Raw genomic sequence first — 22,985 nt, forward strand, 5'->3', positions numbered from 1 at the left:
CCATCCCTGGCAGTGTTGAAGGGCAGGTTGGATGGGGCTTGGAGCAGCCTGGGCTGGTGGGAGGTGTCCCTGCCCATGCAGGGGGTTGGATCTAGGTGATCTTGAAGGTCCCTTCCAACCCAAACCATTCCATCATTCTCCAATATGGTTCTGTGAAGATGTCAATGATGCCCAAATACATCCTGATGAAATGGCTTGTGAATCCAGGGCTGCTCTTTCTGCAGGGCAATAACAGGCCAGAGCTCAGCAGGTGCTGGGGGAGGGTTCCTCCTCAGTTGGTGTGGACAGTTGGGGTTATAGAGGCTGTGGATCTGGAGGTGCCACTAGGGAGCTGGACCTGGGCTAGTTTGGGTATTTTACAACAAAGAAAACCTCCAGAGGGACATGGTTAAATGATTGTCAGAAGAACAGAAGCTGTTAAAAATCTCCAAGCCTTATCTCTCCTGTCTTGCAGGAGCAGCAATGATTCATTCAAAGGGCAGATCAAACAGGAGGAGAATGATCTTGAAGAGCAGCTCACCAAGAATGGATGAGAGGCCAAGGTCAAGCCTGGCAGCTCCATCCCTGGGCTGTTGCCACGTGGCAAGAAGGCCACCTTAGCATCCCTCCTTCTCTGTGGGCTGCAGGGAGCAGCTCAGGGATGCTGCCTGAGGTGCAGGGCTCAGTTTCACCAGGGTTGCCTTCATCTTTGGCTCTTGGAAGGCCAGGTCTGGGTGAGGGATAATGAGCCCCAGCCCCAGCAGTAGCAGAGTTGCCTGGTGGGCACAGCATGGGATGGGGTGAAGTGTCTGATTTGCGTTTGGTTTCTCAGTCCTGAGAAGAAAGTCCTAAATTTAACTGCATCCCCTTCTTCTGATAATTCAGAAACATGGAGATCTCTCTGTTCTCAGCCCTCCCTGGTCACCTGAGGGGTATTTTTCCCCATCCCAGGGCATGTAGGAGGAGCATGTAGGCAGAGTAGGAAGCTGATGGGATGGGAGGTGGTGCTGAGTGCTGCCAGGGATTCCCCTTAACTGGCAGCTTTTCTGTTCTGGCACCATTTCAGGCAAAAGAGAAGGGTCAAAATCTGCCCTTCAGAGAGAGCAGCTCTAGGTTCACAAGCCATTTCATCAGGATCTATTTGGGCATCGTTTACATCTTCATAGAATCATCTTGGAGAAGCAGACTGGGTTGGGTTGGAAGGGACCTTAAAGGTTGCAGCTCCTGAGATGAGGTTTCCAGGTGGCAGGAGAAGACAGAGATCCCTGAGGAAGCCAAGGTGAAGGAGGCTGGTGAGGGCCTTGACCTTCCTCCTCTCCCTCCAAAGTCTCAAGTCCAGTTTATAACCACTGCAGGCCCAGTGCTTCTCTATCAGTCAGTGGCAGTGCTTGCACCAGTTGTACTGGGAACAGGGCAGCTCCCTAATTGCAGCTCCTTAATGAGCAGAACCTCCAGCAGCTCATCAGCTGGCACTGCTGACATGAACAAAGTCCAGCTGCAAGGTGGCTCCAGTTGCTCTCATTATTTCTCTGTGTCTTGCACTCTCATGGTGCCAAAGCTCCCCAGAGTTTGTTTTTAATTGCTTTGAAGGCTTTGGGGGGTGCTCAGGAACTTCTGGTTGTTGAAGTGGGGGCTGCACAAGAGCCACAGAGCCCAGCTTGTGCAGAAATGAGCTTCATCTGCTTCCTCCCCATCCATGGAAACACAGAGTTTTGTGTCTTCTCAGCCAAGAGCTGCTCACCTGGTGGGCAAACCAGAATGGCTGGTATGAAATCCCAAGGCCACCAACACATTTGCATCATGATTTCCAACCCACTGCCCAGAATTTGGCTTGCTGGGCCAAGCAAACAGCTCCTGAGCTTGGATCACCAGCCAGACTCCCAGGTTGTGTTGCAAACCTCCTGTTCAACTCATGTCCTTGTGCTCCTGCTCATGGGGCTTCATTTCATGAGGGGTTTCATGGCTGGCAATGGGCTACTCTTCTTGTGGCTTGTTGCCATGTCAGGGTGTTGCTCTCACCTGCATTTACACTCAGGCTTCTTTCTGTTTTCCCTGCTTGTTCATTTTCTTAGAGCAGCTCTCCCTGACATGGGGGTAAAATGGGCCCTTTCTTGGGCTACAGATGTTCCCAAGGTAAAAAAGAGCCCTGCATCATTATTCTCTGCTCTTCCAGGAGGGCTTTTATTCTCCCTGTCTGATGCTTAGGTTGTAATCTCACTGGGACAGAGATTGTGTTGACATTGGCATCTCCTGAGCTGAGGTTTGTAGGTGGCAGGAGGAGGAGATTCCTGAGGAAGCCAAGGAGGACCATGAGGTCCCTTGATCCTGTAGGATCTTCTGAGGGCTGGACCTCTCCAGAAGTGAGGCAGTAGCTCTGGTTCTGATCCTGGGTGTGCTGGTTTCCTGGTGCTGCCTGTGGTTGGGGTGCTCCTTGCTGGCAGAGTGCAAAGGGAGCAGAGTCCCCACAGCTCCCAGCAGAGTCCTGATGGGTCTCTCTCTGTTGCAGCCCCTTCTCTGTGGATCCCTCCGTGGGGACTCTTGGGACTGGGGACACCATGCAAGTGACAGTGGAGTTTCACCCCCTCAAGACTGGACATCATTCCACATCCCTGGTGGTTCACTATGACACAGGTAAGTGCTGGGCTGCCCTTTAAAACAGAGCCCTTTCAAAGCAGGATCATGTCCCATTTGCTCTGCAAACCACTTCTGAACCTTGGCTTTCAAAACCTCTGTGTGTTCCAGTGCTCAGAATGAAGCAGGGAAGGGGCAAAGGCTGAATCTGTCCTTGTTCTCTGCCCTGGGTCACTGTGTGCTGCTCCATCCCATGGTGCCCTCCATCCCATGGTGTTTTCCATCCCTTGGTGCCCTCCATCCCATGATGTCCTCCATCCCATGGTGTCCCCCATCCCATGGTGTCCCCCATCCCATGGTGTCCCCCATCCCATGGTGTCCCCCATCCCATGGTGTCCCCATCCCATGGTGTTCTCCATCCCATGGTGTTCTCCATCCCATGGTGCCCTCCATCCTATGGTGCCCCCATCCCATGGTGTTCTCCATCCCATGGTGTCCCCATCCCATGGTGTCCCCATCCCATGGTGTCCCCATCCCCATGGTATCCCCATTCCATGGTGTCCTCCATCCCATGGTGTCCCCCATCCCATGGTGTCCCCATCCCATGGTGCCCTCCATCCCATGGTGCCCTCCATGCCATGGTGTCCTCCATGCCGTGGTGTCCTCCATGCCATGGTGTCTTCCATCCCATGGTGTCCTCCATCCCATGGTGTCCTCCATCCCATGGTGTCCTCCATCCCATGGTGTCCTCCATCCCATGGTGTCCTCCATCCCATGGTGTCCTCCATCCCATGGTGTCCTCCATCCCATGGTGTCCTCCATCCCATGGTGTCCTCCATCCCATGGTGTCCTCCATCCCATGGTGTCCTCCATCCCATGGTGTCCTCCATCCCATGGTGTCCTCCATCCCATGGTGTCCTCCATCCCATGGTGTCCTCCATCCCATGGTGTCCTCCATCCCATGGTGTCCTCCATCCCATGGTGTCCTCCATCCCATGGTGTCCTCCATCCCATGGTGTCCTCCATCCCATGGTGTCCTCCATCCCATGGTGTCCTCCATCCCATGGTGTCCTCCATCCCATGGTGTCCTCCATCCCATGGTGTCCTCCATCCCATGGTGTCCTCCATCCCATGGTGTCCTCCATCCCATGGTGTCCTCCATCCCATGGTGTCCTCCATCCCATGGTGTCCTCCATCCCATGGTGTCCTCCATCCCATGGTGTCCTCCATCCCATGGTGTCCTCCATCCCATGGTGTCCTCCACCCAGCACCCCCTAACAGGTATCTGGCCTCACTCTCCTCTGTCCCACCTCTGCCTGAAAGTCAAGGTGTGGTGCTGAGGGACATGGGTTGGTGGTGGTGGCCTTGGCTGGGCTGGGTGAATGGTTGGTCTCCAGGATCTTGAAGGTCTTTGCCAATCAAAAGGATTCCAAGTGAAAAACTGGTGGGTGTTTTGGGGGTTGTTCAAGTGCAAGGAATGAGGTGGTTGGAATTCTCTGTTGCTGGGGGGAGAAAGAACCTCAGCTCTCCATTGCAGTGTGCATGGGGTTGTGTTCATGGAGTGTTCAGGTCTCTCACCCCTGTCCCCACTCTGCTTCTCCCTTCTCTGACCACAGACCCTTTGTCCATGTTGTCCTCTACATCCCCCACTCAACACCTGGCCTAAAGCAGCCAGGACTTGGGGGCTCTTGGGATTTGGCAGGAGGTGCTTCCTGCCTTCCAAGATAGGGCTGAAGCTCTTGCCAAGGAATGATCAACTAAGAGCAGGCCAGAGAAATGGTCCCAACTTCAGAAGTCACTTGGAAGTGGGGGGAAAAGCTCCAGAAAAGGGTGTGATGTTCAAATGCTTCTGCCAACCTTGGTTCTTGTGGTGCTGAAGGAGCCATGTCCTCAGTTGGATGAATTCCTTGGGGCAAGGATTCTCTTTAGTCCTTCCTCCTGAACTTAGGTCCTGGGAAGCACCAGGTCCTAACTTAGGTGCTCCTGGGATGCTCTGGCCCAACCAGGAGCATTTGAATGGTCATGAGCTTGTGTGAGTTGTCAAAATATTCACCCATCTCCCAAATGCTCTTTGGAGCCTGGTGGGTTTTCCCAGCTTTGTTTCATGGGAGTGAATTGCTTGCTGAGAGTGGTTCATGTTGGCTCTGAGAAGCTCCTGGGTTTGGAGGACACTGGCTTGAAAGCTGCTGACATTGCAGAGAGAAGCACCAAGTGCCCCATTTCCAGGCACATGGAGAACATCTAGGATAAGGTGCAGAGGGCTTGGGCTTTCTCTGGGGTAAATCAGAGCTGATGACACCAGAGAGGAAGTTCTGTGGGGTTTAAACCATGTGCTTAGATGTTAGAAGAAGGTTCTTCCCTCAAAGGGTCATTAAACCCTGGCCCAGGCTGCCCAGGGAGGTGGTTGAGTCTCCATCCCTGGAGGGGTTTCAAAGCCCTGAGGGACATGGGTTAAGCTCTGGACTTGGTAGAGGTGGGTTAATGGCTGGTAAAGTCAGGTGATGGTTGAACCCAAAGGTCTTTTCCCACCAGAACCATTCTGTGGTTGCACAGACTACCTGAAGAGTCAGGGCCAGGGTTTTCCTGGCTTGCTTGGAAAACCTGAAGCAGCTGGTTCCTCCATGGTCAATCTTCCCAAGAGCCATTGGCATGGGTAGATCCACCAGGAGCAGACTGGCTCCTGGCTCTGAGCTGGGTGACCTCCCAGCAACAACAACCCTGCAGGTCTTTAGAAATAAACCACAGATTGAGAGAGGCTGAGCTAAGGGAATAATTCAGGGATTATCTCCCTGGCTTTGAAGCAGACAAAGAGCTAAAAGGCTGCTGAGATGAATTGCTCAAGTCTTCAAACCAGCTGCTTGAAGGTGCAGGGCAGGAGGCAGCATTTCCACCCTGGTGTGGCCACCCCTGGCTGAGGTGTCCCTTTATGGGGTCCTGTTCCCTGTGATTCACACCCAAAGAGCAGCTGGGTTCCTCTCCCAGCCCCCCAGACTCTTTGTCACCCACCAGAAGCAGCTCTGGGGGTTGGGAGGAGTGTTCCTTGCTTGGCTGTGTTGTCCCTGTTGCTTTTTGCAGCAGCACTTCCCAATGGATTGAAGCTGGGAGACTTCCAGAGGATCAGGGGGGTGTTGCAGGGCTTGGTTTCTTGCTGGAGTTGGGTCATTGCTTGAGGAAACGTGGAGCCCTGAAATGGGTAGAAGCCAGTTTTCTCCTCCCTGTGATCCAAACTGGGGATCCATGAGGTTGTCTGGGGGAGGAGGGAAGGTCCTGACCCCTGGAGAGACTCTGTGTGTGATCAGAGTGGTGGGGGTTGGAAGGAGCTTCTGGAGATCACCTGGTCCAACCCCCCTGCTGGAGCAGGGTCACCTGGAGCAGATCCCACAGGGATGGTGGTCCTGTTGCTACAGGTGAGTGTGAAGAGCATGTTTTTGCTGCCAACAGCATCCTAATTTCTCATGAAACCTTAACCTTCAGTGTTCTACATGTCCAGACTCCTTTTCCCCCATGTCCCTGTGTCTGGGTGTGGGATAAATCCCAGCCCATCCTGCAATGAAGGTGATTTGAGATGTTCTGGGCTACTCACCATCCCTGTTCATCATCAGGTGGTGGTACTTTCTGAAGCCTGGATGCTGAGCACCTCTGGTGGTTTGGAAAGGGTTCTGCCCTCAGGACCTCTGAGGGTCTGGTTGGAGACTTGTCCCATCCCAGGTGACCTTCAGCCCATCCCATGAAGATGTGAATGAAGAAGTTGATGAAGTTAAGTCTGGTTTCAACCAAGCCAGTACTCAGAGAGCTTGGATAACCTTTCCCTCCCAGGCAGTGCTGAAGGGAGATGCCCAAAGCAGTTGCCCCAAGAGCTGTTGGCTTCCCAGAGCTGGGCTGGAGCTGCAAAACCAGCTCAGCAGTCCCACAGCACCCAGAAACCCTCAGGATCTCCAGCAGCAGATGCTCCATGCCATGCAAGGAGGCTACCAGAGACAGGAGGTGCTGGAAAGGTTGGGAATTGTGGAAAGAAGGATCATTTCTCTGCTCAGAGTTCCCTAAATCCTGCCTCCCATCACACCCCTGTCTCCAACAAGTACCTAGGGTGGTGTGATGGGTGGGTCTTGGAGGTGCAGGACCAGATCCTGTGCTTGTCTGTGGGTGCCACAAGGTGCACCTGACCCAGGAGCTCTGCTGTGTGGGGCTGAAATCCCTCTGGACAGTTGCCACAATCCCTTGGGATCAGGTTGGCAGCAGAGGAAGCTTCAGGAATTAGCCAAGCCCCACTGAGCTGCTGCCTGGCTGACACCACTGCCTGCTGAGAGATGCTTTTCTAGCTGGCAGTAATGAGAGCAATTATGCAGATGAGTTTCCTCCAGTGGCTCCAGGAGCCCAAGGCAGAAGTGGAAGCCTTGGGGCCAGGATCTCCCCCTCTTGGAGGGGAAACATCAGAGCCAGTTCTCAGATGGTAGGAGACAGCACGTCCAAGAGGAACCAGCCCTTGAGCAGGGATGTCTGTCCCATTAGTGCCCTGGCTCCCCTTGGTGCCTCAGAGAGCAGCTTTCCCAGGAGAAGAGGTTCCATGTGGCTCAGGAGGAGCTCTCAGTGGGTTGAAGTCCCTCTGGGTGCCTCCAGCCTGGGGCTCAAACCTGCTGAGGCCCCAGCTGGGGATGTGGCAGCTGAATACCCTGTTTTCCCTCAAATTACTTCATGACTTGGGGGGGGGGGGGGAAGCTGATGGTTGCTGAGCAGGAGCTCTCCTGAAGCAAAGCTCTGATGGTTTGGGGGCTCCCAGAGCCAGGCTGAGCATCCTCTGGGGCTCTGCACACCCAGGGGGAGGAAGGGGGAGCTCAGCCTCAGCTCCTTGATGAATTCCTGCAGGGGGAGGTAGATGTGAGCAGTGGGGAGAGCCTGGCCCAGGTTGCCCAGGGAAGCTGTGGCTGCCCCATCCCTGGCAGTGTTGAAGGGCAGGTTGGATGGGGCTTGGAGCAACCTGGGCTGGTGGGAGGTGTCCCTGCCCATGCAGGGGGTTGGATCTGGATGATCTTGAAGGTCCCTTCCAACCCAAACCAGTCTGGGATTCTAACTGGTGTAATTTTTATTTGTGTTTAGTGCTGGCAGAGGCTCATTTTATTCTGTGTTGTTAAAGATGATCCTGTTGCCTGTGTTATCCTAAGGTACAAACCAGACTTTTTGCTGCTGTCATTATTGCAAGAGGCTTCTCCAGGTTTTCCTGGGCCTGTCAGGTATTTAATAACTTGCCAAAGGGATTTTTCTTCTTGTTGCAGGGGGGTTGGGGAGTGCAGGTTGTGCTTCCCTGGTGAGAATTCCCAGTGGACTGGCTGGTTTCTCTTGCACTTCTATGTCCTTGTGTGTCCTCCTTCCAGGCAAGTAGAGGGAGGCAACAAAAAAAGATCAAGCTATATCAATATCAAGATGCTTTTGCATCTTGATAGTAGCAGCACTGGAACAGGGGGAGGGTTGCTAACTCATACTTGATATGCCTGGTTACAGGCTTTTCTATTCCAAATCAATCAGATGGGTGTGTCTAATTGGTCTCCAAAGCATTAATTTATGTCAGAGCAGCTGATGGATGACCAGTTTCCTGCCTCAACTCCCCTTTTTCTAGAGCTTGTTGCAGTGATGATGGTTGGCTGCTGGTTTAGCTGAGGTGCTTGGACTCCCTGCACCCAGAGTGTGGTTCCTTTGCCACCTCTCCAGGGCCTTGGGGTCAAGACAGATGGTCCACAGCTCTGAGGGTAGATGAAGGGGAATTAAATTTGAGTTGTTTTGGTTTTTTTTCCTTGCACAGCTTTATAGCTCCCCAACTACAGAACCCCCCCCTCCCATCCTCCCAAACTCCCTGCTGAAGCAACCTGAGCACAGGCTGGTGTGTGTGTGTGTGCTGGGAGGGCTGTTGAGAGCATAAAACCCCCCTCCTTTTGGCTGTTTTCTTCCTCTCCAGGTGAACAGACTTCAAGGTGACCTTGCATCTCCATTTTTAGCCCCTGAAAGGTTTCTGGTGGGGTTTTTTTCATCCTGCTGCTCCCCTGCCCCATCAGCAGTGACAATCACTGCTCTTCTCAAGTGTCCTTCACCCTGGGCATGTGTCAGGGCAGAACTTGGCCATTCATTATCCTCCTTCCCCTCCTGGATCAATCAGCATCTGCTGAGAAGCAGAAGAGCAAGAGGATTGATGGATGAAGTGGGAGACAGGGCAGGGCTTTGCCAGGCAATCAGGATGAAGGTTCCTGCACTCATTTCCCCGTGGGCCACAGGAGATGTTGCAGGCACCCCAGTTATCATCACTGGCCTGGCAATAATGATTAAAAATAGCCCCTGGCATCTTGGCTGTGTCTTTCATCATCCAACAGCTTCATTGTCCTTTTCAGTGCACTCTGTGAGGGTCCTTCATGCTGGGCAGGACAAAAGCCCTTGTGCTGCCTCCCAGATATTCCTGTGCTGGAGCTTTTCATCCTTGAACAAAGCAAAGCAGATCTTCCTAAGCAGGGTTTGGAGGAGGTGATGGGGAGTGCTTTGGGTGCTCTGCTACAGGAGGAGGCACAAGAAAGAGCTTGGCTGAAAAAAGAGAACTTTTCATGTGCAAAAGAGCTGTCTGAGGAGGTCTCAGCCTCTCTGTAGAGCACTGGTGGCTGCTTTCTGTCCCCCTTCTCATTGGATCTGGTTTGGGTTGGAAGGGACCTTCAAGATCATCCAGCCCAACCCCTTGCATGGGCAGGGACACCTCCCACCAGCCCAGGCTGCTCCAAGCCCCATCCAACCTGCCCTTCAACACTGCCAGGGATGGGGCAGCCACAGCTTCCCTGGGCAACCTGGGCCAGGCTCTCACCACCCTCACACCAAACAATTTCCTCCTCATGTCTCACCTCAATCTCCCTCTTCCAGATTTAATCCCTTCCCCCTTGTCCTCTCCCTCCCTGCCCTTGTCCCAAGCCCCTCCCTAGCTTTCCTGGAGCCCCTTCAGGCTCACAGGGAAGAATTCCCTGCTCATATCCCACCTCAGCCTCTCTGTAGAGCACTGGTGGCTGCTTTCTGTCCCCCTTCTCATTGGATCTGGTTTGGGTGGGAAGGGACCTTCAAGATCATCCAGCCCCAACCCCCTGCATGGGCAGGGACACCTCCCACCAGCCCAGGCTGCTCCAAGCCCCATCCAACCTGCCCTTCAACACTGCCAGGGATGGGGCAGCCACAGCTTCCCTGGGCAGCCTGGGCCAGGCTCTCACCACCCTCACACTCCACAATTCCCTCCTCATGTCTCACCTCAATCTCCCTCTTCCAGTTTTAATCCCTTCCCCCTTGTCCTCTCCCTCCCTGCCCTTGTCCCAAGCCCCTCCCCAGCTTTCCTGGAGCCCCTTCAGGCTCACAGGGAAGAATTCCCTGCTCATATCCCACCTAAATCTCCCCTCCTTTCATCCCCAGCTGCTTTCCTGGGGTTCCTGCAGTGCCCTTGCTCTGCTGACACCCTCCCCTGGTGCTGAGCTGCTTTGCTGAGCCCTGTGCCAGTGACTTCTGGCTGTTAACAACAAGAATTTTGGCAACAGGAATAATGAGGCTGCTTTGAGCTTCCCTGTGGCCTGGGAAGTGATTCCTCAGCATCACCCCTGTTAGCAGCAGTTATTTAGTGCTGAGGCTTTTATAAACCTGCTGCTCCTGGGGCTGGAGTAAAGAATGGGAGGATTAACCAGAGCCTGAAGGCAGCTTGTGAACCCTGCCTTGGAGAAACACTCCTAAATCCCTGCTGCTGCTCTGTGCTTCCCTCTTGGGCTGGAAATCCAGGCATGAGGGCTGACATGGTCTTTTCCCAGGTCAGTGGAGACCCAGAGCACCTTGTAGGTGATGCCATGAGCTGCCTGACAGCAGAGCAGCCCTGAGCTCTGCTCCTGGCTCTCAGCTGGTGGTAGCTCTGCAGGAGATGTAGTAAAAACATATGGTGGGGAGGGCTGGAGGTGGTTTCTGTAGCTTTTCAGAGATCCCTGAGCCTGGGGAAGGGACTCAGTTCTCTGAGAAGTGGGAAGAGCTGCCCTTGGCATGTGGCTTGGGCAAGCCAGGGTGGTGGCAGCAGGACCACAGACATGCTTGGCACAGGCTGCTGGGGAGGTACCACAGCACCCCTTGATGGGGAGGGTCCTGCTTTGCCTGCTGTGCTTGTTTCTTCAGTGCAAGAGCAGCAGGACCTGCCTTCAGCTTCCTCCATGGGGAGCAGGACTTGAGCTTCAGAGTCACAGGGTGGTGGGGCTGGAAGGGACCTCTGCAGATCATCCAGTCCAACCCCCTGCTAGAGCAGGATCCCCTAGAGCAGATCCCACAGGAACACATCCAGGTGGGGTTGGGATGTCTCCAGGGATGGAGACTCCAGCCCCTCTCTGGGCAGCCTGTCCCAGGGCTCTGCCACCCTCCAAGTACCTTCTCCTTATGTTTAACTTCACCCTCCTGTGCTCCAGCTTGTGCCCATTGCCCCTAACCAGGCACATGACATCAAATTTCCCATTCCATGCTACACAGATACTCCAAATTTGACTCTCATGCACCCCTAAAAATACTTCTAAATCCAAATTGAGCAAGGAGGGAGTCACAAGGGCAAAGAACCCATCTTGGGGGGGGGGAGATGAACTGCAGCTGGTTTGGATCTGCTCACTCTGATCCACCTTGAGAGCAGTGCTCAGTGAAGGGAAGTGCTCTTGTTGACTACCAGGAAAGCTTCCTCAAGCCCCAAATGTGTTTGGAAATCTCCTTCCAGGGTTTGCTGATCCCTTCTTGGAGCTGCCCTTTCAAGCTCAACAACGTTTGTCTTTCTATTGAAGGACAGTTTGTGCTGCTCTGAAATCTATTCCCTCTTGCAGCAGGGTGATCATGTAGCATTAGAAGGATTCAGAAAGGTGCTTGAGATGCTTCTGTAAATTCCTTTTAAAACATTTTCCTGCAGGAAAGGTGACCCAGTGCTGGGGTTCTTGCTTGAAGGGTAGTAAAGCATTAGAAGGATTGAAAAAGATGGTTTAGCTCTTCTGGAAGTTCCTGTATTTGTTGTTTTCCTGCCCCAGAAAGGGTGACCCAGCATTAGAGTCCTTCCTTCCAGAGAATTCAAAGTTGTCCTGTGCCAAGAGACCTGCATCCCTGGTCATGAAAGGCAGTGATGGCTCCAGGAGGGCACAACCCAAAGCATCTGCTGGAGCAAAAAGTCTCCCTTTCTCATTTCAAGTTCAGGAATGGTTCTTTTTTTCTTTCTGAGGGGGGTTGTGAGGAGTGAGCTGTGTCCTGCCATCTGCAGGGAATGGCTCAGAAGGCTGTGAGAAGGAGGGAACTGACAGGCTGGAATGAGGTTGTGTTGTGTAAATAATGGCAGGGCAGAGCTGTTCATATTCCCTGGCAGCAGAGCCTCCCCAAATCACCCAGCATGGACCTTCCCCTGTCAAGTGCAGTGCCTGCTGCTGCATCCCTGCTACATTACAGGCAGGCTTGTTGGCTTTTTTTAAAAAAGACTTTAATATATTAAGCAAGCAAGGGTCTTAAATGGAATGTCACATCTGGTTTGGCACCCAGGCTGTGATGCCCCTGCCTGCCCTTGGCCAACCCTGACAGCTCCATTCCCTGTCTCAGCTCATCTGTTGGCAGAGAGATCCCCAGCTTCCTCCTGCCTCCCTTCCTGCTCTCCCCTGCCCTGTCATTGCTGGCCTTAGATATCCAGCACCATGTCAAAATGCTTCTCCTTGGGGTGGAAGATGCTCCAGCCTTCAAGTGTCCTCAGTGCCTGGAGCACGAGGGTGGCTGTGTCCCTCTGTCCCTGTGTCCCTCTGTCCCTGTATCCCTGTGTCCCTCTGTCCCTCTGTTCCTGTGTCCCTCTGTCCCTCTGTCCGTGTCCCTCTGTCCCTGTATCCCTGTGTCCCTGTATCCCTGTGTCCCTCTGTTCCTGTGTCCCTCTGTCCCTGTGTCCCTCTGTCCCTGTGTCCCTGTGTCCCTCTGTCCCTGTGTCCCTGTGTCCCTGTATCCCTGTGTCCCTCTGTTCCTGTATCCCTGTGTCCCTGTGTCCCTGTGTCCCTCTGTCCCTGTGTCCCTGTGTCCCTCTGTCCCTGTGTCCCTGTGTCCCTGTGTCCCTCTGTCCCTGTGTCCCTGTGTCCCTGTGTCCCTGTGTCCCTGTGTCCCCAGCCCCTCTCCAGGAGAGCAGCCCCAGGGGATGTTTAGCAGATCATGTGGACCAGGAACCTGCAGCTGCTTTTCCCCCCCTGGGGGCCCTGGAGTTGGCAGTGCTGGAGGCTTTGCTCTCATCTTTCTTTAACAGCTCCTGCTGGTTTTATCTCCCAAGAACTGGTGCAGTTGCTCTCTGGATTTATAGCTGTTCAGCCTCTCCAGCCTCCTCTGCCAGGGGGTTCCAGAGGAGGGAATAATCCCTGGAAAGGTGCTGCTTCCTTTGGGTAATTTCTGCCTAACAAGATGATTTCAGGCCCTCGGGTTCCTGTTTTATGCCAATTTCTTTTCCTCAGTCACATTTATTCTTCCCTAAACCTCTCCCATGTGATTTCTAGGTTGAGAAATGCTCCTCAGGCTTCACACCCAAAGCTGCTCCATGCTTTTCATCCTTCTTCCCACCCTTCCCTGTTGAATTCCCAATGCTCCAGCTGGGGTTTTGAGAGCAGAACTGTCCCCCACCTGGCCAGGAGGGGATCCTTTTGTTGTAGTTTGTCACCTGGATGACAAGCATTCCCTTTGGGGTCCCATCCACCTGAGCTGGGTGTGCCTGGAGCCCTGGGCAGGGCTCTTGGGTCTGGTTCTTCTGCTTGCCAGGGATTCAGGGGGGAGAAGAAAGGTGATGCTGCTGAGGAGCAGCTGCCTCTGCCATCCCTGAACTTCAGGGATGCTGAGTGGGCAGGCTGGACGTTGCCATTTGTCTTCCAACATCACTCATCCCTGGCCATAAGTGCCCTCCTGACTCCCTTCAGACCAGAGAAACTGAGGTTCTACAGGCATGAAGGCTCAGTTCTCCACCTGTGGGGATGAGTTGGGGATCTTCTCTTTGAAGGGTGAGTCTTGCTGGATTCCCCAACCTCCCTCCAAAAGAGAGGGAGCTCTTTTTTCCCCAGAAGGGATGTCCTTCTGCTGGGATGTGTCTGGTTTAGGGTTCAAGGAGTCCACCCAGCACCTCTCCTCGTGGTGTTGCATGGTGGCCTTTCAAAAGCAGGTCCATCCTCTGGCTGATTTGCTGCAGCCTGTGCAGTGAGGGATGTTCTCCAGGAGGGCTGCTCTGCTCAGTTGGGGCTGGCCCTGAGGTTTTAATCATCTCTCCATTAAAATGCCACTTTCTAGAGGGTCCAGAGTGGCCATGACCTGCCCCAAAGCATGTGTGATATTGGCATCATGAGGAACACCAACAACAGGATGAGTGGGCTTGGTCCTGAAGTTTGAGCTCAGTTGACTTGGTTTGAAAGCTCTGGACGTGAGGGAGCCTTTGGTTGGAGTCTCTTCTGGAGGGTGAAATGCTGGCAGGTTCTCCAGCAGGACCCCAGGTGATGTGCCAGGAGCTCACTTCTCTTCTGCTCAGCCTGAGGTGGAGAGCAAAGGTGTCCTCACTCTGGTTGCTGGACAGCTTGGGATGACTTGGTGAAGACTTGCAGGCTCAGGCATGAACAGCAGGATCCAGGCTGAAAAATGGGCTTGAAGGGCTGTCCTGGGCAGGATGGTGTGTGGCTCATGCCCCACCAGTCTCATCTGGATGTGTCTTCATCAGCCCACAACAAGAGAGGACAATTCTCCACCACAGCCCCGTTCTCTTCTGTGCCTGCCCTGCCATGGGGAACTTCCCTGGTTCCTCTGAACCTCCCTTGTCTCCCCAGGTGCCCTCAGGCAGCTTTACTTGCCAGCAGCAGTGGGTCAGGAGGAGCACAGGAGACCCTGGGCAAGCTGGGGTCTCCTCAGGCTCACCCTTGATATGGACTTTGTCACCTCCATGGGGTGGCAACCCAAGGGCCACCTGGGCACAGCTGAAGGACCTCCCTGTAAATATGGTCACCTTGGGGCTGAATCCCTATAACCACACCTGGAAAGAAGGGGCTGAAGGTGGTGCTGGGGACATCCTGATGCTGTGGACACACATGTCCTGAGCTGTGGAACTGCTAATCCAGCTCAAATGGTTCCTTCTTTCCTTTCCTCTGTTCCTCATCCTTCTCTCACCAAGTGAGATGAGCAAGAACTCCCCCTTTTTTTTTTTTTCCCCCCCCCCTTTTTGCTCCAGGTGAAGATGTTCACACCAGCCTTCATGGAACAGCTGTAGATGTCAACATCAGGCTGGACAGGAACTCCTTGGCAGTGGAGAAGACCTACCTCACCCTGTCCAACCACAGGTCCGTGGTCATCCACAACCAGAGTGACATCATTGCCCACTTCCAGTGGAAGGCTTTTGTCACTGAGGAAGAGGAGGAGCAGCACAAGTTGAGGTGGGTTCTCAAAGAGCCACTCCAGGCAGCTGCTCTGCCCAAGGGTAGAACTAACTTGTGGCCTCCAGGGGTTTCTTGGTGCCTTTTTAATAAGGGTTTTGGAATACAAGAACCATCCACAGCTCCAGGGTGTGTCCCTGGGCATCAGGGTGATGGAGCTCAGCACTTCCCAGTCCAGCTCCATCCCTGCAGCAGCTGAGGAGGGTGTTTTGGGGAGGGAAGGTTGATTGCAAGGGCTGGATTTCCTCAGAGGGCAGATCTGTGGTTGTGGGAGCCACAAATTACCAAGGGCCAGAGATCTCTGGGCTACAGAAGGTCCACAAGGCTGAGGGAAGTGTCAGGACTTGCTACCTTGGAGTAGCAGCACTTCACATGGTTGTGGGTCTGTTATGGACCTGTTGTGCCTACAGGAAAGCTGGGGAGGGGCTTTCCACCTGAGAAGGCAGTGATAGGACAAGGGGTGATGGTTTTAGACTGGAAGAGAGGAGATTTAGGTTAGATATTAGGAATAAATTCTTCATCAGGAGGGTAGGAAGGCACTGGAACAGGTTGTCCAGGGAGGTTGTGGCTGCCCCATCCCTGGAGGTGTCCAAGGGCAGGTTGGATGAGGCTTGTGCAGCCTGGTCTCATTTGAAGTGTCATAGGTTGGAATCTGATGATCTTTGAGGTCCCTAGAGTTTCTTCTACTCTGGTTTTGGTGAGATGGCAGCTCCTTCTCCTGAAGGAGCCTCATTGGCCCAGAAAGTTGAGGCCAATCTACTGTTGGAGGTTGAAGTGCCTCCCACTGGCCTGATTTCCAGCCAAACAAGGTGTTTCTCCCTTTCCTTAGAGTCTGGGTTGAGGTTAGAGGTGGTTCTGCAGTGGAGCAGAGGATGGGGAGGTGCTTTGGGGCTTCAGCAACATGTGTCTTCCTGGTGGGGAGAGAAGGGGCAGGTCCTTCAAAGCTTGTCTTTGGGGAAGCTTTGAACTCCCCATTTGAAGCAGCAGAAAAACACTTGTAGCCCGAGAGGGATGAGTTGGAAATTCCACTTCAAAGCTTGGGTGGTTTAGACAAACTTGGTGTCACTTCTCAGAGTGAGTCTGAACCCAAAGCTGGTCAGGGAACTGCCTTCCACTGGAGCACTTTTTGAAGGGCTTCTGAGCAAATCAAGTTCAACATAATTAGGTCAGAAATGCCTTGAAGGCCCAAACGAGTTTTCCACTGTTCTCTATTTTTAATTACAGTGTGTGACTTTTGTGCAGGCTCAGAGTGTTCAAAGAAAAACCTCATGACCTTGATGCTTCCCTGGACTATTCCTTTCCCACCTGTCTGGGCTCAGGCTGGACCTTGAGTGATCCTCACCCCCCTCAGAAGCACCAGGTTTCCCCTCATTTAACTTCAACCTGATATTTTTTTCCCCCAATTCCTTTTAATCTTGAGCCAATTTGTGTCCCAGACTCTGCCCAGGGTGTTTAGTTCTTCCCTCCTGCCACCTTAGGGGTGGTCACAGCTCTGAGGTCACTGCTTTGCTGCCAGAGAAGCTCCTGAGATGTTGGAGCAGGGAGGACTTCTTCATGAGAGGAGGCAATGCAAGACCCTACACTGGGACACAACCCCAAAAAAAGACCTTCAGCATGAGAAGGTCCATCCAGGGGGTTGCTTTGTCTCCTTCCTGCAGGCCTTTCTGGCTTATGATGGTGGAATTATTGCCTGCTGAGTTGAGGGTTGCTCCTCTCAGGGGCTGAAAGGGCTCCTGATGCCTTTGGAGGTCAGTGTGGAGGAACATGTCCTCTTGCTCTCTGCAGGGGGCTGGCCAAAGCAAGTATTTTTGGCACTGGGGACTGCATGTGCCTGAGGCTCTGTCTGGGGTGGCCAGGGCTGTGTTTCCTTTCTGATTGGATTTGAAATGAGCTGGGTGATGCTTCCTGTCCTGTTCACACTGTGTTGTCTCCATCTGCTGCACACAGAGCCTTCCACTCCCCACCCTCCCAGGGTTGTCACCTGCTGGTTTTTCCTGGCCAGGGGTCTTGGGGGGCGAGGGGGGAACAGGGACCTGCCAGGTGGGAAGCACCTGCAGGGCTTCTCCTCCTTGGGTTGTCATCTTTGAACCCTGGGATGATCTCCAGCCACCATGAACTGTGCCAAAGCTGTGCAGAGGAGGCCCCAAAGGAGGAAGAAGAGGTGGGTTCAAGGCTTGACTGAAGGGTTTGGTTTCAGAGGTGCTGGTCCTTTTACTGGTGGTCCTGACCCTTTTACTGGTGCTGGACCCTCAGCTGGAGCTCAGGTTTCCTGCACATGAAACATCTCATGTCACCGAGGTGACGTGTTGCCTGAAGGGAATGAGTTTGCTTTTGAAAGTGCTCTGGGATCCTCTGGTGGAAGGCAGGGTAGGGAACACAGCAGGTGGTCCTTACTGGTCCCTGCAGCTCCAAAAAAACAGAAGCAACCAAGATCATGATGCTCCTTAACCAGCAGCTGGAGGCCTGGTGCTTCTCCTCCCTGCCCTGGCTGCTCCTTCATCTTCCTTACCTGCCAGGAAGAGCTTGTTGGTGGGTTTCTCACCAGTTGTGGTGGTGGCTTTGAGCCAGGTGGCTCTCTGGAGCACTGTGGGCTTTCACCAAAACCTCCTCTCAGCTTCCAAGTGTGGAGCCAAAGCAGCTGTGATGCCAAGGAGCAAGTGATGCTCCAGTCACCCCGCGACGTGGTGGTTTGACCTCAGCTGCTCCTCCTCCCTGAGTCTCTTGCTGCCCCTGTCCCTGCAAACGTGTTGCTGATGGAATGACCTGCTTGCTGTGTCTCTCCCCGGGGCTGCAGGCTGTGTGACTGGCTGCAGAGGGAGGAGGAGGACGAGGCAGAGCTGCTGAAGGTGTGTGTGGTGGATCCTCTCCTCCGGGACCGCCTGGTCCTCCTTTCCCGCACCTTCCAGAGCCACAGAGCCAAGGTGCAGGGGGACTCTCTGCTCTTCTCTGATGACTTCTTCACCATTGAGCCAGTGGTAAGTGAGAGCTGAGGACCTCCTTTCCTCCCCAGATGAGGTCACTTGGCAGATCAACCTCCCACACACACACACACCCCCATCAAAGAGGAACACGTCAGGTTTCCAGCAAGGCTGGGGGCAAAAAGCAGCTCAAGAAGCTGCTGGTTCCTGCCCTGCAGGGAGAGCCTGCCTGGAGCTGAGCTCTCAGCATGGCCAGAACTTAAGGACATGTCCTTCAGGCAGCCAGAGTCCTCATTCTGAGCAAAGGTCTGAGATGAAGAGCCCCTGCTGTCTGGGCAGGGCCAAGTCCCTTCTCCTTGGACTAAACCCTGGAATAAACCCCATTTATTTGGGGTATTTTTAACTGAAATAAGTGAACCTAAAGTTTGCCAGGGCTGGGGATCTTGCTCTCTTGCTTCCTCCTATAGCTCTGCCAAAGTTGAGAGCCACCAAGTGCAGTTTCCTACCCCTACAGCTGCCACCAGCATGGTGTGACCAAGGGGCTGTGTCAGGAACACTGGGAGGAGGGGGAGCTGATCAGCTGAGCTTCCAGAGCCTCCTGCAGAGCTGGGCTGGGAGTGTTGGGACACACTAGCATTGCACTATGTCTCCACAACCTGTCCTGGAGCTCCTGAAGCCCATGAGGTCCAGTGCTGTGTCCTGCTGCTTCTCTTCATGGTGTATGGACAGAAAGCACAGCCTGGGTGGAAACCTCTCCTCAATGTCTATGTCCATGCACAGTTAGTTCCAGGACTGAAGGTACATGGGCTACTAGAGGAGTCTCTCCCCTTCTGCCTTGCCCAGCACCAGCAACCTTTTTCCATTATTGATGGCACAACCAGTCTCACCTTTGGAGTTTTGCTCATGTCTTTCCTCTCCCCCTGACACGTGGGTGTCTTCAAAACAAGTGATGGCTTTTTCTTCAGCACATGTAGGATCTAAACACCCACTGCTGCTGGTTTCCTTAACCTTCTCTCCAGTGGTGGCCCCATAACCTTCTCTGCAGTGGTGGCCCCATAACCTTCTCTCCAGTAGTGGCCCCATAACCTTCTCTCCAGTAGTGGCCCCATAACCTTCTCTGCAGTGGTGGCTCCATAACCTGCTTTCCAGTGGTGGCCCCATAACCTTCCTTCTCTCTAGTGGTGGCCCCATAACCTTCTCTCTAGTGGTGGCCCCATAACCTTCTCTCTAGTGGTGGCCCCATAACCTTCTCTCTAGTGGTGGCCCCATAACCTTCTCTGCAGTGGTGGCCCCATAACCTTCTCCTCTGCAGTGGGGGCCCCATAGCCTTCTCTCCAGTGGTGGCCCCATAACCTTCTCTCCAGTGGTGGCCCCATAACCTTCAGCTTGGGCAGACAACCCTTCTTGCCATGTCAATCTGCTGGGAAAGGCCCCTCAGAGCTGGGACCTTGCTGGGGTCATGGATCTTCTGGCCTGAGGTGGCTTCTCTCCTCCCATCTACCCCTAGATAAAAGATAATCCAACCCTTGTAGCAGGTGACTAGAGGGTGGAATTGCTTCCAGAGGTTGGGAAGCTGGTGGAGGGACACTCCTGGGAAGGCTTTCTGGGCAGGGTGGCTTGGCAGGGGGTTTGTGCAGGAGCTTTGCTGGCTCCCTGCACCATTCCCTGCTGGTGTTCCCAGCTGTCCCTGCAGAAGCTGCAGCAGGTTAGTTCAGGTTGTCCAGGGTTAACTCCCTGATGAAAAAAAAACCAACCCCAAAGCAGCCAAGAGGAGCAGGTTTTGGATTTTGGAATTGCCACGTGACCATGAACAGCCTTCCAAGCCTGTGGGAAACAAGCTGTTATGCAACCCTGACTTCCCAGCACAGCTCCAGTTTGGTTGCATTTCTTTTTGCAAACACACATGACCTGTCAGCAGCAGCAGCAGCTGGGCTGGAAGCCCAGGTGGCTACCAAAGGGACAAGGTCCTTGGTGGCTACCAAAGGGACAAGGTCCTTGCTTTGTTTTGCTGCCTCCTCCCCACCCCAGCTTTGCTGGGAGTCATCCTGGGGGAGCTGACTCCTTGGGAAAGGAAACCAGAGCAGAGGGAAGACAAGGATTTGTCACCATTGCAGGGACCTTGAGGAGCCATCCCCACCCTCCTCAGTGTCATGGGCTCACTCAGAGCCTGGGCAGGGCTTCAGGATGCTCAGGTGGTGAAGCTGTTGCTGCTGTGGATCCAGGAGGTGGCAGGTTCCTGAGAAGCTGGGGAGCCAGGCTGATCCCCATCCAAAAGAGGGGTCACCCCAGGGCACAGGTTTGGGCAGAAGGCACCATCTCCAGTGGGAGCTGTGCCCCCCATCCCACAGCTCCCTGGGCCTTCAGTGATTCCTGGCAAGAGGCACCTGGGACCTTTTTGCTCCTCAGTGCCCTGGACCAGCAGGATGCACTTTGGGGGGGGGAGGTCATTTCAGCACTTCTCTTGCCCCCTCACTGATTTTCTGCTCTCAGCAGGGATTCCCCTTCCTGGGATCACCTTCCCCCCCTGCCAAACAAAGCCTGGAGGGTTTGACCACCAGCTGGTGGTGCCCAGCTCTTCCAGCCTGGCTTCTCCTTCCTGGTGCTGGTGGGATCCAGCAGCTGCTCCTTCCTGAGGGAGGAGGAACAAGAAGATCTGCAGCTATTCCCACTGCAGCCCTTGCACAGAGCTCACTGTGAGGCTGTGCTCTCCTGGATCACTTGGCTTCATGTCCTTACAACATGTTCTTCATGTCCACCAGCTGGATGTTCTGTGCTGCCTCTCCATCCTCTGTGCCCCCTGCCAGCTGCAGCCTGGCACTGCCAGGAGAAGTGCTGCAATGCCACCTTCACAGGGCTGGGGGATGTTTTACTGCTGCTCTGCTCAGCAGCCCTGGTAGTTTTCCATGCCCTGACTCCACTGAGGAGAACAGGGCACCCCTGGTTCCTGAGGTGTCCTCAGACACAGTTCCCACAAGGGTGGGTAATGAAGCACATCCTTTTAACCACCACTTCTTTCCCCCCCCCCCTGCAGGAACCTCTTCAACAGCCTTATATTAATTTCCCAGGAGAAATAACTCAATATTATTCTAGTTTCCTAGTCTGACACACAGCAGGTAATGAAGGGAGAAATGACCCACAAGTCCCAGAATAATTGTGGCCTGAAATCATTGGGTTTAGCCACAGAATAGTAGGATGAAATGGAACTGTTTCTTTCTTCTTGCTCTCTCCACCTTTGGAGTCCAACAGTTGGGCTGCTTCACTGCAGGGGAAGTTCCCTGTGGAGGGGCTGCCAAGGTGTCTGATCCATCAGATCCTGGGGATGGTGGTTTCACAGCCCAGCTCAAGAGGCTGAGGCACCTCCTGGGGTAAGATCTCTGGGGAGTGGGGACATGAGTGCCAGGCTCCAGCAGTGATGCTGCCCCAGGGTTGTTGGAGACCTGTTTCTTCCCTGAAAGGGTCATGAGGATGTTGGAGACCTTGTTTCTTCCCTGAAAGGGTCATGAGGTTCTTGGAGACCTTGTTTCTTCCCTGAAAGGGTCGTGAGGTTGTTGGAGACCTTGTTTCTTTCCTGAAAGGGTCATGAGGATGTTGGAGACCTTGTTTCCTCCCTGAAAGGGTCATCAGGCATTGGGACAGGCTGCCCAGGGTGGTGGAGTCACCATCCCTGGAGGGATGTCAGAGTCATGTAGACATAGAACTTAGGGACATGGTTGTCAGTGTTGGGTTGATGGTTGGAATTGATCTTGAAGGTGTTTTTCAACCCAGGTGATTCTGGGGTGGTTCTGGGATGGTTTTGGGGTGATTCTGGGATGGTTCTGGGGTGGTGCACATAAGAGGATGGGTATTCTTGCTGACCCCTAGGTTTGTTTCCCCTGGTGCCTCCCAGCTGACTGTGCCATGGGGTCCAGCAGCTCCTCAGCTGGTTGGAGATCTGTCCCTTCTCTTGGTGCAGCACGGAGGGGTTTCCTGGAGCATGGCAAGACCTCAGCCCTGGTGATGGGACCTGTGTGCTGCACCCTCATCCCTTTAGGTTGTGGAAAGAGAGAGGACATGGGCCCAAAGCTCTGGGCTCCCTCCTGCCCTGGTTGATCATCTGGGAGGGATGCCAGCAGCATTCCAGCAGTCCCTGTGGTCTTGGTGTTGAGCAGAATGTCCCACCATTGGGGGAATGCCTGCAGGGACTCCCTGCCAGTCCTCTTCTCTTTTGGAAATGTCACCTTGCAGGGTCATCCCAGGTTCCTGCTGAAACTGGAGGGTTTGGGTGCCATGGAAGTTGCCCATGTTGCTGTTCAGTTGGGGCTGGCTTGCAGCAGGGTCAAATTCCAGAGCTGGGTGGATACCCTGCCAGCTCTGCTCCCCCTTACAGGAGTGGGAGGAGGCCAGGCCAGCTAGAGCTTTGTGTCATGGGCCCCTGTCTCACATCCCAGCACAGATTGCAGAGCCCTGGTGTTGCTCTCCTGCCTTCTGTGCCTGCTTGGCCCTAAGGAGCCTTGGGCCAGGGAGCCCTGGCTGGGGTAGCCAGGGTCCTGCCTTCATTTGCTTGCTGCTTTCCAAGCATCTTCTGCAGAGGTGAAGGCAGACAAGGAGGGTTGGAGAACATTCCCCAGGGAATGGGGACCAGGTCCCATGGTGGGGAGGAGGGACATTGTGCAGCCTCCCTGCCTTCAAGGAGCTGGAGGTTCTGTGGCTTGAGGCTCCCTGGGGATGGTCCAAATGAGATGAGGACTGGGTGGTGTGAACCCTCCCACGTCTGTCCTCAACTCTTGGGGGCATTTAGGCCTTGAAGATTCAGCCCTTATTCCTTCTCTCTGCACTGGGACCTCCTGGGAGGAACTGGAGGTGACTGGGAGGGCCAGGAAGGGTTTTGCTGCCCTGAGAGAAGCCCTGGGAACACCCCAGCAGCCTGGGTGGACTCTGAGGTGGCTGGAAGCCTTTGCTGCTCCTGTTTCTGGGGGCTGGAAGGTGGGCAAGTGGAATTTACTGGAAGATTTTGCTTTAGAACATGCATTATTTTCTGTCCCCTCCTCCCTGCTGTGGTCCCAGGGGCTCCAGGACCTCTTGCTGTGCTCCAAACCAGTGGGCTCAGGTCACT

The 22,985-nt window shown here is 54.0% G+C and overlaps 1 protein-coding gene across 1 annotated transcript in view; it reads left to right on the forward strand.

The window, feature by feature from the left end:
- The window catches only part of HYDIN (HYDIN, axonemal central pair apparatus protein), a 137,792-nt gene that overhangs the window by 22,009 nt on the left and 92,798 nt on the right, over positions 1-22,985 (forward strand). Inside the window, exons 6-8 of the mRNA XM_009997997.1 lie at positions 2,486-2,610; positions 14,774-14,975; positions 17,770-17,950. Of these exons, the coding sequence (XP_009996299.1) occupies positions 2,486-2,610; positions 14,774-14,975; positions 17,770-17,950 (508 nt within the window). The remainder of the gene's footprint in view (positions 1-2,485; positions 2,611-14,773; positions 14,976-17,769; positions 17,951-22,985) is intronic.

Source organism: Chaetura pelagica, unplaced genomic scaffold (assembly GCF_000747805.2).
Source record: "Chaetura pelagica isolate M959 unplaced genomic scaffold, ChaPel_1.0 scaffold865, whole genome shotgun sequence".
NCBI lineage: Eukaryota > Metazoa > Chordata > Aves > Apodiformes > Apodidae > Chaetura > Chaetura pelagica.